The following is a 17577-nucleotide window of genomic DNA, read 5'->3' as shown; positions in this document are numbered from 1 at the left end:
ACTTTTCTTTCTGAGGGGGGAATTCTGATTGATCTGCCTGTTTGGTTAGTTATGTCTAAGTACGGTGTAGTTTCTGGATCCACCACCATCTCAGCTGCAACAAAACCAAAAGGAACTCTACTAATTCAGTGTTAAAATGCAGTGACAGAGTAACATTAAAAATGTCAGACTGGGGAAGGGGATGCGGTTCAACTGATAAGAGCACCCATCTACCATATGGAGGGTCCAGGGTTCGAACCCCAGGGCCTCCTGACCCATGTGGTAAGTTGGCTCAAGTGCAGTGCTGCCATGCGCAAGGAGTGCTGTGCCACACAGGGGAGCCCCTGTGTAGGGGTGCTACCCCGTAAGGAGAACCACCCCACGTGAAAAACGTGCAGCCCACCCAGGAGTGGCGCCGCATACACAGAGAGCTGACACAGCAAGATGATGCAGCAACAACAAAAAAAGACAGTTTCCCCGTGCCACTGGATAATCCAAGTGGATGCAGAAAAACACACAGCAAATGGACAGAGAGAGCAGACAATGCGGGGGAGGGGACAGAGGAGAGAAATTGAAAAAATGAAATTTTTTTTTTAAAAGTCAGACTGTTAGGGAAAAAAAAAATCAGTGAGAAATATACAGACTTCCCATGTTTACATGATTCACTGCCATCTTTAAGTACTTGAGCTAATCAGAAAAATGCCCAAAACTCTGTGTACCTCTCTCTGCCAGTATTTCTAGTCCTCTCTTAGTCCTCTGTATTCTTTTTTCTTTTAATTCTGCTTCGTTTTGCTCTTCTTCTTCTACCTGAAAGTTTTTTCTCACATCTTCTTCAGACTGTCTTAGTTCGAGTACCATTGCTTTCACATTGTGTGCCACTCCTTGTTCTTCAAGTGTTTTTGCTGTTAAAAAAAAATTTGTATTATAAAAAGAGCCATTAAATTTACTGGGTAGTAATCCATTACTGATGTTTAAATGGAATTCTAAAATCTTCACTAACACTTGTAACCACTATGCCATATAATTGGTTAGAATATGTTTATAATATCTGGTTGCATAAATGTTACTATTAAGCAGCTGTTAAAATCAGCCCATGAAGAAAGAACCAACTAAATTCATTCTTTTCGATTTTCTTTATTCTCAACATAAAACCAAACTGAACACAGATATTTGAGAGTATTTGAGAATCTACTACAGAGTGAGCACTGGTAAGCAATATTAATGAAAATGACAATGTTCCTACCCTATAGTTGAAGAAAAAAATAAACCTAACTCATAGCAACAGAAGAGACGCTACAGTGCCACAGAGAACATTGTGAGGGAAATTTATCAGAGGTTAAAAGCAAAGACTATGATGGTTCTACCCCTTTTAACTATGTGGCCCTGGGTAAATTACTTATTTTCTAGGCCTCAATTTCCTCATATATAAAGTGGAAATAAAGACAAGGGCAGAAATCAATAAAACAGAATGAAAGAGAGAACAGTAACAAAACCAAAAGAAGGCTCTCTGAAAAGATGAATCAAATTTCCAACCCAGCAAATATTAAATACAAGTTGCAAATTAATAACATACAAAATGAAAATGGCAATATAAATACAGATGTAAACAGATTTTAAATACCAATATTATCAAAACTAGAGCATTTTTAAAAAATAGCTGTCAAAATGGCCTGAGAAACAATAGGAAATTTGAATAGGCCAAAAAGCATTATAAAAATTAAAACAGTAGTCAAAGAACTCTTCCTCACACATACACACATATACCAACCAAAAATAAAAAAAAAACACAAATAAGGCCCCATGCTCATGAACTTTTTTTTTTTTTTTGAGGAGCCAAAAGCTAGGAGCTGAACCTGAGACCTTGTATGTGGAAACCCTGAGCAACATCAGGTTTTTTAAATTTGTTTTCCTTGTCGTTTTTGTTTTTTTTTTTCAGGAGGTACCAGGTACCAAACCCAGGACCTCCCATGTGGGAGGTGGGTGCTCAACCACTTGTGCCAAATCCACTCCCCATAAACTTTTACAGGCCAAGTTCCACCAAACTTTCAAGGAACTTGTATACAGGTACCAAACCCAGGACTTCCCACGTGGGAGGCAGGCACTCAACCACTTGTGCTAAATTCACTTCCCATAAACTTTTACAGGCAAGCTCCACCAAACTTTCAAGGAACTTCTACAACTGGGTCCAAAAAGAATAAAAAGACAAGTTGCCCAACTCATTTTATGAAGTTAGTGTAATCTTGATTATAAAACCAATGAATCTTAGAATAAAATTATGGGTCAATTTTAATTATGAATAAGAAGGTAAAAATCATCTGTAAAGCATAATCTAACTACATCCAAAATAATATTTTTTAAAAAGATACAGCTTGATCAGATAGCCTTTATCCTAAAAATTCAAGAATGATTTAACATCAGAAAATCTATCAGCATAAATTCCCACAATATTGAACTAAAGAAGAATTAGATGATTATCCCAACAGATACAGAAAGACCATCTGGTAAAGTTCAACTCTTATTTTATAAAACAACAACAAAAAAAAACCCCACCACATACAACCCTTCTGGAAAACAAGGAATAGAAGTCAACGCCCTTTACCTATAAAGTCTAGATACCAAACACAGCAAATATTAGAGTAGAAAAATTTTAGCCCATTCCCTTAAAACATGAGAACAAGGCAAGGGTGCCTGATACTACTACTATTTTATACGATAAAGTTGTGGCTGACGAACAGTCAACAAAAAGGAGAGTGCAACAACTGGAAGGGAAAAAGATAAAAGTCATTGTTTACAGATGATACGTTCATAGACATATATAATCCAAGAGCGCCAACAGACAAACCAATAGAATAAGAGTATTCAGTAAGGCTGCTATATAGAAGAGTAACTTATAAAAATCATCAGAATTCCTCTATATCAGTAATTACCAAGGGAAAAATAAAACAATATACCTCTCACAGTAGCAAGAAAAATCTAACAAGGAATGCCTAAGACCTTTACAGAGGAAAAAAATTCTATTAAAGAATATAAAAGATGATCCGCTCTGTATTTTATGCATGATTTTTCTGTAGATCTACAACTTCTCTAAATTTTTTTAAAAACCACAAAGATCCAAATAAATGGAAAGCTATGCCAATGTATATAAATGGGATGACTGAATATGTCAATTCTCCCCAAATCAATCTATAAAGTTAATGCCATCCTAATCAAAACTCTAACTGAATTTTCAAAGAAGTAACTTGACAACCATTCTAAAATTTACACAGAAAAAAAAAAAAGATTCACCAATGACTTTAGTGATTTTGGGACAATCACTTTAGTGATTTAGAACAGCCAAGAGGAGGGGCCCACGGTATTAGATATAAAGACTACAACAAAGCCACGATAATAAAAAACATTTTGGTACTGGCACAAGAATAAACCAACAGATAAATGGAAAAGAATGGGAAGGGCAGAAACAGAACCCTAATAAAGGTGACACCACAAATCAGTGGGGAAAGGGCAGACTATTTAGTAGGTGGTATTGGAAGAAAAATAAAGCTGGATTCTTACCTTTTACCATATGTAAAGGTAGACTCTGAGCAGATTAAAGACCTAATACAGATGACATTAATAAAAGAAAGTGTAGAAGATCCTTCCTGTAACCTTGGACTTGGGGAAAGAACTTCCCAAAATACAAAAACAAACATAATGCAAAAAACTGATAGGTTTGATAACATCAAAATCAAGGATTTCTACCCAATGAAGGATACAACAAAATTAATACAGAGAAGACAGTGAAAAGATATCTATAACATCTAAAATTAACAAAGAATATCAAGAAAAAAATGAAAGTAGCTCCTACAATTCAATCACAAGCACACATGTGTAAAATTCTGTAGAAAAAATGGGCAGATATAAGTAGGCAACTCATAGAAAGGAAAACCAGAAAGGCAAAGTGTGGGAGGAGATGCTCAAACTAACTAAAATCAACAAAACATAATTGTAGCGGTTTGAGAGAATTGATGAATTCCAAAAAGAAATATTGGATTATGCTTGTAATCTGATCTGTACCTGGGCATGACTGAGTTACGATGTGGGTGGGGACTCACAGATAAAAGGCATGGCAAAGAACAGAGTTGGGGATTTTAATATTGGATTTTTGATTTTGGAGTTTGATGCTGAAGACTTAAACTGAAGCCCTAGGAAGTCAGCATGCAGAGGAAAGAGAAACCAGCCCCAGGAAGGAAGGAACCTTGAAGCCAGAGTAAAGCAAATCCCAGGAACGTAGGAACACAGGAAGCCTGAATCCTCACAGATGTCGGCAGCCATTTTGCTCCGAATAAACTTTGGTGAGGGGGAAGTTAACGTATGCTTTATGGCTTGGTATCTGTAAGCTCCTATCCCAAATAAATACCCTTTATAAAAACCAACCAATTTCTGGTATTTTGCATCAGCACCCCTTTGGCTGACTAATACAATGATCAAAGTAACCAGGTACCATTTCATACCCATCAAAAACTGACAAGTTTAAAAGCAAGTTTCACAGAAATGGGAATTCTCACATTCTAGAGAGTAAATAGGAACAGTCACTCTGGAGAACAGATTGGCAGATACCCATGAATTTAGAAGGATGTATAGAACCTCTGACTCAGCAACCAGACTGCTGGATCCCTGCACAGGCCCACGAGCAAAGGTGCACAAGGACAACTGGTGTGGGTGGCCCTGTTTGTGGCTTTGGGGAACTGGCAGCCCTACTCACTGAGGAGATGAATACAGGCAGGAGTTAAAAGGCAAAAACTAGATGCATACAGCAACACAGTCAGATCATCAAGAGGGTACATTGTAGAGTATTCTGCAGTATCCTTGGCCTCTACTACCCAGAAAATGCCAGTAGCAAGCCCTATCCCCACCCCGTGACAACCAAAAATGTTTCCAGACATTGCCAATATCCCCCAGGGGGTAAAATCACCCCAGCTGAGAACTACTACTATAGTCCTTCAATTTATGGCCTCTCTCTGACTCCCCATTCTTACAAAGAGCTACTGTTCCCTCAGTTTCTACACTCAGCCACCCTGGACCTTTTTCAGTTCCTCAAATTCATATCACGATGCTCCAACATGAGACTCGCTCAGCTTGGAATACTCTGCACATGTCCACACCTTCCCCACTTTCCTCACTCAGCTCTCTTCTCCCATGGACAATTTATTAACCCTTATTTTACTCTCCATTCACTACAGACTTCTATTTTGTAACATTTTATCATACCTATAATTAGAGTCTTTCTTCTCCACTAGACTATAGCCTGACAGATTAGACAACTATTTATTGGTAAAGTGGTTTTCTACCTTACATTTTTATTTTAGTAAACTTCTAAAATAACTAGTTTTGGGTTATATATGTAATAAAACGATCATTAATTTCTGAATAAAGAAGCAGTGAGAAAAAAAGATGGAAAGCCATTATTCCTATATTAGCTTGATTTTAAAATTCTGCATGCTTTGCCATAACATACCTAGTTGAAGCTGTTTCTTATTTATAACAATTTTGATATAATTTTCTTGAAATCCAAAGGTTTCAGCTATTCTGTAAAATAAAACCAGTGAAAAGTATAGGAAAACAAATTTAGTAATTACCCATTAAATAAATTTTAAATGTAACTATTTAAACATCTTACTCAGAAACCCACAACCATCACTTCATGAAAAAGACAGTATACCAGAGTTACTCAGAACTGCATCAAAGACAATGTCATTTTTTAAACTGCTTTACTGCTTGTTTCCTTATGAAGTGGAGACCACTGATAATGTGTCTGACTGAAGAGAAGGGCCCTTTCTGTCTGTGAGAAAATCCATTCCCTAGACCTTTTATGGTCCCCTTGGAAGAGCTAGTAACAGGGAATTTGTTCCATTTGGACATCTCTTCAGGTGTGCTGAATAAATGATGTTTCCTGACTCCATCCCTAACAGCCCTGATGTGGACCAAAGAAGAAAACGAGAAAAATAAGCCTAAGAGACAATGACTGACTAGCCCTGGAGGTACCCAAAACACTTACCATTTCAAGATACACAAGTAGATGAAATAACTGACCAGATCTCAAAACTAGGATTTTTTTAAAGATTTTTTTATTTATTTCTCTCCCTTCCCCACCCCCCCCACCCAGTTGTCTGCTCTCTGTGTCCATTCGCTGTGTGTTCTTCTGTGACCGCTTCTATCCTTATCAGCAGCACCAGGAATCTGTGTTTCTTTGTGTTGCATCATCTTGTTGTGTCAGCTCTCCGTGTGTGCGGCGCCATTCTTGGGCAGGCTGCACTTTCTTTTGCGCTGGGCAGCTCTCCTTATGGGGTGCACTCCTTGCATGTGGGGCTCCCCTACGCGGGGGACACCCCTGCGTGGCAGGACACTCCTTGCGCACATTAGCACTGTGCATGGGCCAGCTGCACACGGGTCAAGGAGGCCCGGGGTTTAAACTGCGGACCTCCCATGTGGTAGGTGGGTGCCCTATCCATTGGGCCAAGTTTGCTTCCCCAAAATTAGGATTTCAATAGTCGGTTACAGGCTAAAATATTTTGCTGAGGGTCACAGAAAGCTATTAGGAAATAAAATTTGAAACTAAAAAGCTGGCAAACACTAGACCGTCTCCTTTATACACGACTCATTCTTTCATTCAAATATGTATCAAGGACCTATTATGTGGTGGGCATTGGGTTGAGACCTGATCTAAGATTATACAAGGAAATGAAAAATGTTGTGTGTATTGAGTTCTCACTATGCCACTTAACTACCAGTGTCAGCCTAAATAAGTCATACAACCTCGAATTCTCAATTTTACCTTCCATCAGATGGGGACAGTAATACTGGCCCTATCCATCCCATGGAATGGTCACAGAATAACAAATGTAAAAATGGCTGAGACCACTCTGGACACCAGAGCACAAAGATACTTACTTAGACCTCAGTTCCCTGCCAGTGATGTGCAATCGGGTCTCCAACAAGTTCTTCCTATCCTGTTCAAAAAATTAAAAATAAAATGTACTTGAATTGGGCACTTTTTTATATGTCCATAAAATCAGGAAGTTGATATCAGAGGATGCAAATACTTTGGTCACTGATTAAGGACCGAAACAATGCATATAGAAGACAGCCTCTTGAACCCTCCCGAACCAGATTATGGTACTGGGAATCTAAAAGCCCTCAGGGGGGCAATAGCGTAGCAGCATCAGAAAAACCACTGGACACCAGGCAGGGCTTCATTCTGGTGGAAAAGGAGTTGCTTAGAGAGGTTTGTCACATGACCCGTTTATGCAAACTCAAGCAAGGGAGGCAGCCTAAGCTCTATAAGGATTTAATCCACCACCTCCAACATGAGAGGCCACCACTATGAGCAAGAAACATTTCCTCCTCACTCTACTCTGTGGCCTTGACAGGCTGTGAGGGCAGACTTGTGACTAAAGGACACTCTTGTAAAGGATTGCCCTTAACCTGTGGAACTGGCATAACTCTGGGTAGTCAGAGTCAAAGCTGAACAGAACTGAGTTACTGCAGTATTTGCAGTTTGTCAGAAGTTGTTGTGGAAGCTAAAGTTTTTGATACCCTCACAATTGAGATATAATTAGCATATCATAAAATTCATCTGTTTAAAATATATGGTTTCTGGTATATTTACAGTGTGACCATTATCATAATCCAACTGCAGAACATTTTCATTGTAATTTCCCTCTGCAAAAATCATACCCCATACACTTCCCAATCTTTTCACTTCCTATTCCCTCTTCATCCCACTCCCCTAACCCATCCAGCCCTAGGCAAACATAAATCTACTTTCTGTCTCTATGAATTTGCCTATTCTGGACATTTCACATAAAAGAAATCACACAAAATGTGGTATTTTGTGTGTGGCTTCTTTCACTTAGTATAATGTTTTTGAGGTTCATCTGTGTTGTAGCATATATCAAAACTTCATTCCTTTTACTGCCAAATAACACTGTATTGTATGGCTATACCAGATTTTGTTTATCTGTCACCCTTTTGTTTTTATATACATAAATGTTTATTCCAAAGTAGGATATCATATCATTTTTTGCACTTGATTTTTAACTTACATAATGGGATCTGGGAAACCAAACTACCAGTCAGAAAATTAGAACTTTTTTTTTTGAAAGGAGGTACCAGGGATTGAACCCAGGACCTTGAACATGAGAGGACAGGCACTCAACCACTGAGCTACATCCGCTCACCCCAAAATTAATTTCTAAGGCAATAAATGTTCAACATGCAAAACAACTTAAAAGAAGTGTAAGCTGGTATTATAGTTTTTAAAAATCACAATTAATTTAATCATATCACTAAGTTAACTATTAGTACTTAGGTAAATTTGGAGAAATTACTCACTTTTCTTAGTCTTGAAGGTAAGAATACTTCAATTGTAGCAATCCCTGTTGTTTTATAATTCTCATTTCCTGTTCCACGTTCAATTGCTTTGCAACGTATTTCTTCTATTATTTTTTCTATCTCATTTTCACAACATTCTAGCTTGTCCGAGTATTTTTTAGCAAGGTCCTATCAAGTGAAATCAGAAAACACAGATCAATATCATACGAACTTAAAAGGAAAAAAAAAGGCAAAAGAACAGTGCATGCAAGACTTTAAGGCAATAAACTCTGCTGAGTACTGGTCACTCTATTATAGTGAAATCCAGTTTGCAGTTGGACATCTTGCAAGGTGCAAAGAATATGGAGAAAATCCAGGGAAAAATTAAAAACAAAAGCTAGAAAACAGGCCCAATAGAAAAAGTGACAATAACTGGGATTACTGCAGGTGAATAAGAAGGGTAGCTGTGACTAATATGACGGCAATATGAAAAAATAAATTTTAAGAAAATGTGATGATCTCCACTTAGGAAAACAAAATGGGAAGGAAAAAAAAAAGGAGAAAACATTCTAATTGTAATGATAAGTCAGATAAGACTTAATTTTCTGAACAGAAAATTCCAAATCACCGGTACTGATAGTAAAATTATTTGCCCTAAAGAGTGTTAGACTTGGGAAAGAGAATGTAGAAGACTTAAGGGGCTGCAGAGAAAGATGTGAACCAGTTATCATATAAAGTCAAGTCACTATGTTTTGTTCCCAAAGAATATCTGCTTTTGAGGCTTACAGGCTCATTCAGGACTGAGGGATCTCACTCCTCAGAAAACATTAAGCACTACGGAAAATGCTAAAAAGCCCAAGTTTTTATTAAACTTATAATACACTACTATGCAGCACTTAAAAATGATAGTGTAAGTATATATTTATGATAGAGGACAATGTTCGTGATCTACATAGTTATAAAGCAGAAAACAGAGTATTTTATTTTAAAAATAACATACACCTACTTATAATACTTTCATATTTATAAGAAAGCCTGAAAAATACACTACTATTAATGATATATTTAACATATTTTAAAAAATTAATATATTCTTAATCCAGGAATATGCATTATTTTTAACACCAAAAAGCACCTAATTTTTTAAAAAAAGATAACACTTTCTTTACAACTTTCTGTAATTCTCTAAAATACCTAATTACTTAGTTTCTGAGTCAAGATTTTAATAAGCAAATTCAGAAATAAGGCCATAAGGTGGTATAGTGGTTTGAAGCTGAATGTACCTCCAGAAAGTATGTTCTTAAGTTTAATCCATCCTATGGGTGTAGACCCATTGTAAGAAGGACCTTTCTACCAGGCTACTTCAGTTAAGGTATGATCCACTTCATTCAGTATGGGTTTTACTGGAGACCTTTATAAACAATGAATAGAGAGTGAGAAAGCCACAGAAGCAATAGACTCATAAGAGAAGTGAGAGACCAGCAGATGCTGCCAAGTGCCTAGCTACGTGGCAGAGAAGTCAATGATGGCTAGCAACAAGAAAGCATCACCTTGATATTGCCTTGATTTGGACATTCTCAGCACCCCAAACTGTAAAAAATTCCTATTGTTAAAAGCCAACCATTTCATGATACCTGCTTTCAGCAGCCTAGCAAACTAAAACAGGTGGGCTACAAAAAATAAAAGTGAGATCTGTCAGAGGCAGGAGACAAGAGACAGGAAAACCCTTAATATCCTGATAGTTTCAGTCACTTCTCAAGTATATCACCATGTCACAACAAAGAACAATTTGAAACCCTCATGATATATAATCTTTCATTCCCTATAAATGTTATATCATATTTAGGATACTCAAACTGAAGAAAATTGAGAAATCATGATAGGATTTTCCAATTTAATAGATTTCTATTTAAAGAAAAAGATTGTTTTTCAACTTAGAAGAGCAGGTAACTTCAGTTTCTAGAAATTTCATTTCTGAGGATGCCATAAAAAAATTGAAGCATAAACTATTAAAAATACATATTTTAGGGAAGTACATGTGGCACAAGCAGTTGGGTGCCTGCCTACCACATAGGAGGTCCCAGATTTGGTTCCCGGTGTCTCCTAAAGAAGACAAGCAAGACAGTGAGCTGACGCAATGAGCTGGCACAGTGAGGTGACACAACGAAGAGACACAAAAAGCGGGAGCAGAGGTGGCTCAAGCCATTGGGCATCTCCCTCCCACATGGGAGGACCTGGGTTCAGTTCCTGGTGCCTCCTAAAAAAGATGAGGGAGGGAAACGGACTTTGGCCCAGTGGTTAGGGCATCCGTCTACCATATGGGAGGTCCGCGGTTCAAACCCTGGGCCTCCTTGACCCGTGTGGAGCTGGCCATGCGCAGTGCTGATGTGCGCAAGGAGTGCTGTGCCACGCAAGGGCGTCCCCCACGTGGGGGAGCCCCACGCGCAAGGAATGCGCCCGTGAGGAGAGCCGCCCAGCGTGAAAAGAAAGAGCAGCCTGCCCAGGAATGGCACCGCCCACACTTCCCGTGCCACTGACGACAACAGAAGCGGACAAAGAAACAAGACACAGCAAATAGACACCAAGAACAGACAACCAGGGGAGGGGGGGAAATTAAATAAATAAATCTTTAAAAAAAAAAAAAAAAAAAAAGATGAGGGAGGCAGATGTGGCTCAAGTGACTGGACTTCCACCTACCATATGGTAGGACCTGGGTTTGATCCCTGAGGCTAAAAAAAAAAAGCCTGGCGGTGCAGCAAGCCAGTGCCTGCGCAAGTGAGTCATGCAGCAGGATGATGATACAACAAAAAGAGAGATGAAGGGGAGAGTTAAGGCAAGGCGCAACAGAAACCAGGAACCAAGGTGGGACAAGTAACAAAGAACCTCTCTCCACATCAAGAGGTCCCCCAGGATCAAATCCCAGTGAATTCTAGAGAAAAAACGAGAAGACAAAAAAAAAAAACAAAAAACGAAATAGATACAGAAAATCATAGAGCAAATGGACACAGACAGCAAAAACAGCAGGTGGGGGGAGGGGGAGGAAAAAAAAGGATGAGAGCACAATGAACAGAGAACAGACGGAGAGCAGACAGCCCACGTACAACAATAGGGCGGGGAAGGAGAAATAAATAAATAAATCTTAAAAAAAGAAGGTATTTTAGAAAAATGAACACCAATAGTGATAGAGTAAGAAACTGGGGAAGGGGAGGGATTGTTTTATAGCAGACCATGATAAGCAAGAAGGAATGAGAAACAACCAAAACCCTGTCACCCTAAGAACATAAAACAATAACTTGTGTTACAAAAGTACTGCAGAGTCATCAAGTCAAAATTAGTTCCCAGACTAATAATTGTATCTAATTCTGTGAAGGTACTAAAAATAGTTTATGTTTGAGAAAGTAACATTTTTATATGAATAAAATTTTATTAAGTAAAAATAAGGTTGTCAACTCCTAGCAAAAAGTGGGCACATGCTTACCACTGATGCTTTTGGTTATGCCAAAAGTTTACTCGGTTGTGCCTGCCAATTTCTGGTGATTTCAGCATTTTATTTACAAGAAAGATTTAAAACACTGTTAACTATTTGTCTTAAAAGAAAAATACCTTCAATGCCAAACCTTCTTTATTTTCATCTGTATATGGAGGTTTCCAAAGCTGAATTCTGTCTTCCCTTAAAAACTGGGTCAATTTCGCTTGAAGGTATTTCTTTTGCGCCATCCTGGAGAGTAAAACAATTAAAAATAAAACCCCATAACATACTGTACAGTGTTTTATAACTTACCTAATATGCTGAGGTATTCTGTAAAGTAAGCTCCTTTCCATTCCCTCATGTTTACTCTAAATTACTAAGGTTTTAAATTAGCTCTGGACTTCTCTTTTTTAAAAATTATATGTATATAATCCAAAACCATAGTATGTAGCAAGTTTTATATTTTTCTATTTCCTAACCTATTATTCCTTAAGAAAAAAGATGAACTACTGAAAGATGAATCCCTAAAGTAGAAAAATACCTCAAACTTAAGTTCTAAATATTTTGTTATGCAATAACTTGAGAAGTGGCTTTTCTAAGTAAATCAACATAGAACTTGTAAATTATTTTATATTTTGGCTAATTTAATTAAAACAAAAAAGACCAACCACCCTGGTAGATAAATATAAAGAAAAGCCCATTAGAACTGTAAACTATCAGTAATACATATTGTCTGTACCTGAATTTAGAGAAGTTAAAGTTTTACAATACTCAAAAAGCTTTTCATGTATTTTGTGATAATAGCATAACAGTATAGCTACAAATATTAATACTATATTCAATTCTAATACTAATGGAGCACCATTTTACAGGTGGGGAAATCAAGGTCCCTAGTGTGCAAAATGACTCAGTCACGGTCACAAAAATTAGGCTGGAATTTCTGCCTTCAACATTAGACTACATTTTGTAATGCAATCCCTTACTGCTTTTCTGTTATCTGTACGTAATACTTTTTCCCAAAGAACCCCATGCCAGCAATGGAGCTATATACTCACAGCACCAACCTACTAATAGAGCAATTCAGGGTTGGGGAGGAGAGATTGGGGAGAAGTTAAACAGTGGACAAGTGTAGTGCAGTGTTTTAAGGCCTGCCAAAATCAGACAAACAGTATGAAAAGTAAAAAGTTATCAGCTCCCAGATGATGATGGAGGCAAGATCTAGAGAGCAAAAAATATATATGTAGTATAACCTAGATAAGTAACTTCTTGTTTTCTATTGAAGGCCACTATTCCACACAAACTACCATCCAAAACACAATTCACCTGACCTTTAAATCCAGGTAACTTAAAGTGTATTCAATAAACAAATACTTTTAAAAGAAAAGTCAAACCTATTTATGTTAGTTTGGGGGCAAGATACAGGCTAATCGAACAGGGGAAGAAAAGGGAGGAGGAACAAACAGAGTCAAGGCTCGAGAGTTGCCTACATCCCGGCACCGCCCAGGAAAAAATCTTAAGATTTTCAAGCACTAGCAAACTGCTTCTCCCACTAGAAAGTAAATTAGTAATTGTGAGCATTACCTTTACACAAATAACCTGCACCGCCACTACACAGTTATGCTCCTTACTCCTAAATCTTCAGAAATTCTGAACAAAATGTTATAGCAACCAACCGAGGGGAATAATGTCACGGGCTACGGGAGCCAAGCTATTTGAACGGCTGAAGGCACAGGCCTCAGAGAACCGCCCCCACCCCACCTCCTGACAAAGGCGTTTCTAAACCTACTCCGTGTTCAACACATCGTGCAGCAAATCAACAACATAAGATTTCATTTCTCTTTTCAGTTATACCACTGCCTTGGAACACAGAACTTCAGAGATAGAGAATAAAGTTATGATACATATTTTTAGTAAACTGAAAAGGATACAAGTTCAATAGATCAGTTTTCGATTTTAACTAGGTCACTGAGAAAGCTAGTTTCGTGCCTGCCATCCAATACAACCAAATAAAACCAAAAAATATTACTGCTCCAAATTTGAAAGCAAAATGTCAGAAACCACGCCTTGCAAAGTTTCACTTTCACTTTTGTAAGAAAATTGACCGACGACACTACCTTCGCCCAAAGCTTTTCTACCATATCCAAAACTCGTTTTCTCTTAGCAAGAGAAATAAGATTCTTGTATTAAAAAATAAGGGTCAGAAGTGAGAAATACAGAATCAGATGGTCAAGTTTCGAGAGAATCAACCGTATTTACTCACCAAAAAGCAAAGAAAAAAAAAAACTGGCTTTGATTGCAAATAAACCCCAAATGGCTATGTGAGACAACAGTGCTTTTATTCAAGCTTTAGGTCTAATTAGATAAAGTTTAAATTTATTTATTTATTTGTGTTTCCCCCAAAATAACACTCTAAATCCTTTTTAAAAAATACCTCCCCATCGCCCAGCCAAGGCAACTTAAGCGAACCAAAGCGCGCCCGACAGCCAGCGGTCCCGGCGGGCCTCCGCGCAGCGGCCGCTCACCCGCCACAGCCCCCGGCCGAGCACGACCCGGGCGGGGACCGGCGTCCGAGTCGCGACTGAGCCGCGCCGGGGTGCGGCGGGCGTTGGGAAGTCGCCGCCGGGGACCCACCTAGAGCCGAAGGCGAGAGCCGGGCCGCCGCCGCCGCCGCCGCCGCCTCACCTGCGCCACCGCCGCGCCTCGCCGCGACCTGCCGAATGCCCGGATGCGCCGGCGGCCGCCGTTTGTTTTCATTCCGGGTGAAACCGGCCCCCGCCTCCGCCGCCACGCAGCCCTCGCGCCACCGGGAAGGAGCGGGGTGGGGCGGCCGGGAGGCGGGGAGGGGCGGGGCGAGGGACCCGACCTCCGCGAGGCGGCGTGCGGCGGGCAGGGGCGGCGCTCCAGCCCCAGGCGGATCTAGGACGAGTCTGGCTTTGCTTCTCAAAGGCTTGAAAGAGAACCGAGTATTTTGCGGGAAGACCTGTATCCACCGGAGTGAGGGTCTGACCCCTTTCTACCAGGTGGGGTCTCCCACCCCGCCCCTTGGTCTAGAGCAGAGGATCTTAAGTGGGTGGTCCACGGAAGGGGTCCATGGGAAGATTTCAGGGAGTCTGTGAGCTTGAATTGAAAATTCAAAAAAAATTCTTGGGCGTGCGTGTTGCTGCGGGTGTGATAGATTTGTTAAGTAATACACAGTGTAGTGTGGACTTACTGTGACTGTTATTTTGCTGTAGTGTGTTCTGAGTGCAGTGGATAACTCCCTACAAAAAGCTTGGTAAGGATGGAGGAGATGGTTTTATGACAACGTGGGAAAACTCGAATTTCTAAATGTTTACTGAAAATGATCATTTGAAAAGATACTGAACCGTGTTAGGTTATCAGGTATTGAAATTATGGGAAAGTTGTAAAATGTAATTTTGAATGATCCTAAAATTTAATTTAAAGATATGCCAATGTTGAGTGTTGTAAATCTACCTGCTGCTACATTCTGAGAAGGGGTCCATGGAACAAAAAGGGTTAAGAACCCCTGGTCTAGAGGGTACCAAATGGGATATCCCACCTCTGCACCCAACCCAACCCCCCAGGGCCACCTGGTTCTCATCACAAGCTGGATAATCCCACCCTGAGCCTCCCCTCACCGTGAAGTTTAATTGCTTCACCAGAACTTCCCACCCTCATATCCTGTGCTTCTGGCCCCCAATGCTGGGTGGACTACTCATGTCCATCACTATTATCAACCAACAAGCCTACTTCCAAAGCAGTCTGCTCAACGCTGTGGTAAATACAAATAAACCTAAGCCATGGTCCATGCCTTATGTCTAGGTGAAAAAATAAGACACTTATACACACACAAAAAGGGCAACTTGTGAACTGATATGAGAATGAAAGAAGAGCCCAGATAGTTGGGCACATGTTCTGAGCAGAGCTTTGGAATATGGTTAGGAGTTTTTTTGGGGGGTAAGGGGGAGTTGTAGAAGATAAGAGTGTATTTTGGACCCCAGAAAGAGTCCCATGAGGCTGTTTGCCCCATCCTTTCTAAATTCCAAAACCCATTGTCAAAAGACAAGTCAGAGTCCAGTTACCATTTACAGCATTTTATTCTGTATACAAGAATTGGTAAAACAGGGAACCCAATCACATACAAAAGTAAAAGTAGCATGAAGGCTGGGAAGTTAGCAGGCAGTTTTATAAACAGAAGGAAATTGGCTAGGTTCTGCTGATCAGAGCAGGAACCTATTAGTCTCATAGGGTAGGTCAAGTATAAGAAGGGCTTTATTTTTAATTGGGCCAGATATGTTTCACTACAGCCTTAACTGGCATTTTGGGGTCCAATATCTTTGTAGTGAAGCAGCCCAGTAAAACAGGGAATCAATAGACAGATAGGGGACCTGGCAAAAAGTCCACGTGAACATCAACACCAAGATGGCTGCTGGAAGACCCTCACAAGATTCTCCACTCAGAACGAGATTTCCTCTGGAAGCCAGGAGAAGCCCTGGATATTCTCCAGGGACCTTATCATTGGGCCCTCCCAGGGGGAATTGATGGGTGGGGTAATCAATCAAAACAGCAAACAACTGGAACTCTTCCCATGCCATTAGCAAAGGGGTGGAATAATTAATAGTTTAAAAAGCAAGCCTAAAAGCCTTTTGTTCTCTCTTGACTTTTGACCCCTATTCTGGCCTTCTTGGCCCCTGCAGATCAATATGCAAGTGAAGCCTGGGCATTTATAATCTATAATGGGGAATTGTAATCTGTAAATTGGTCCACTTTATCACTCTTCAGCCCCTTCTTCTCTACCTGGGACCCGTGATCTGTTATTTTCTCCCATTTCTCTCCCCTCCCTACCTCAATAAATTACTGGCCTACTCAACATGGCTTACTCTTGAAATTCATTTCTTACCGTTTACTCGAGAACCTAGACAAAATCTGGCTTCAGTAGGGTCTTTCTGAAGAGGATGTTTATCATTTAATTCTGTGCTCATTTTAAGAATTTAACTTTTGTGTTGGTTCTGAGAAAATGCAGGAGCTATTTTTTTATCCCCTCCCCCACACACACACACACCACTATCTTCTCTCTATATCAATTCACTGTGTTCTTCTGTGTCCACTTGCTTTCTTGTCATGCAGCACCGGAAAACTGTCATCTTCCTGTATCACAGCCTCCTGGGCAGGCTATGCTTTTTTCATGCAGGGCAGCTCTCCTTGCTGGGTACACTCCTTGTGCATGGAGAATCCATATGAGGGAGACACCCCTGCACCTTGCATGGCAGGGTACTCCTTGCTTGCAGCAGCACTGCACATGGACCAGTTCACCATATGGGTAAGGAGGCCCTAGCTATCGAACCCTGAACCCTCCCTGTGGTAGGTACATGCTCTATCAGTTGAGCCACAAGTACTTCCCCCAGGAGCTATTTTTTATTGTATTTGTCACCATCCTTCAACCTGCTCCAAATCATTGTCAGGTGTGGCGCGAAAGTGTGAATCCAGGTGAGGCAGGTTAGTATAGGAAACAGGGAAGGCCACTGGTCAGAGCAAAGCCATAACCATCACAGCCGAGACCCAGCAAAGAACATGACCATGAGACACTCCACCCAGCCCCCCCCCCCCCAGAAACCCCCTGAGGGACTTCCACAGCTGCTTGAAAACAAAGCTGTAACCCTTACAGCTGAAAAGCCAGCCAAGACCTTGGTTATAAGGTCCCATTTGAAACACCTGGGCTCAAAAGAAGCCCTGGATAACTCCAAACAGAAGGCCTCCCTATTGGTTTCCTGAAAGCAGGT

General features: G+C 40.1%; 1 protein-coding gene across 2 annotated transcripts in view; it reads right to left on the bottom strand.

Moving 5' to 3' along the window:
* The window catches only part of NUB1 (negative regulator of ubiquitin like proteins 1), a 37994-nt gene extending 23072 nt beyond the window's left edge, over positions 1-14922 (bottom strand). Inside the window, exons 1-7 of one of the 2 annotated variants that reach the window (XM_023584009.3) lie at positions 14480-14922; positions 11932-12046; positions 8350-8517; positions 6907-6965; positions 5474-5544; positions 699-881; positions 3-94 (exon numbers count right to left, since the gene is read on the bottom strand). In XM_023584009.3, the coding sequence (XP_023439777.2) occupies positions 3-94; positions 699-881; positions 5474-5544; positions 6907-6965; positions 8350-8517; positions 11932-12045 (687 nt within the window). In that variant the 5' untranslated portion in view covers position 12046; positions 14480-14922. Of the gene's footprint in view, positions 1-2; positions 95-698; positions 882-5473; positions 5545-6906; positions 6966-8349; positions 8518-11931; positions 12047-14428 lie in introns of both variants that reach the window. The other variant, XM_058298010.2, reaches the window with a different exon arrangement.
* Between the last annotated feature and the right edge of the window lie 2655 nt (positions 14923-17577).

The sequence above is a fragment of the Dasypus novemcinctus genome, chromosome 5, assembly GCF_030445035.2.
Source record: "Dasypus novemcinctus isolate mDasNov1 chromosome 5, mDasNov1.1.hap2, whole genome shotgun sequence".
NCBI classification, from domain to species: Eukaryota; Metazoa; Chordata; class Mammalia; order Cingulata; family Dasypodidae; genus Dasypus; species Dasypus novemcinctus.
This window is presented reverse-complemented; position numbering and strand designations above follow the sequence as displayed.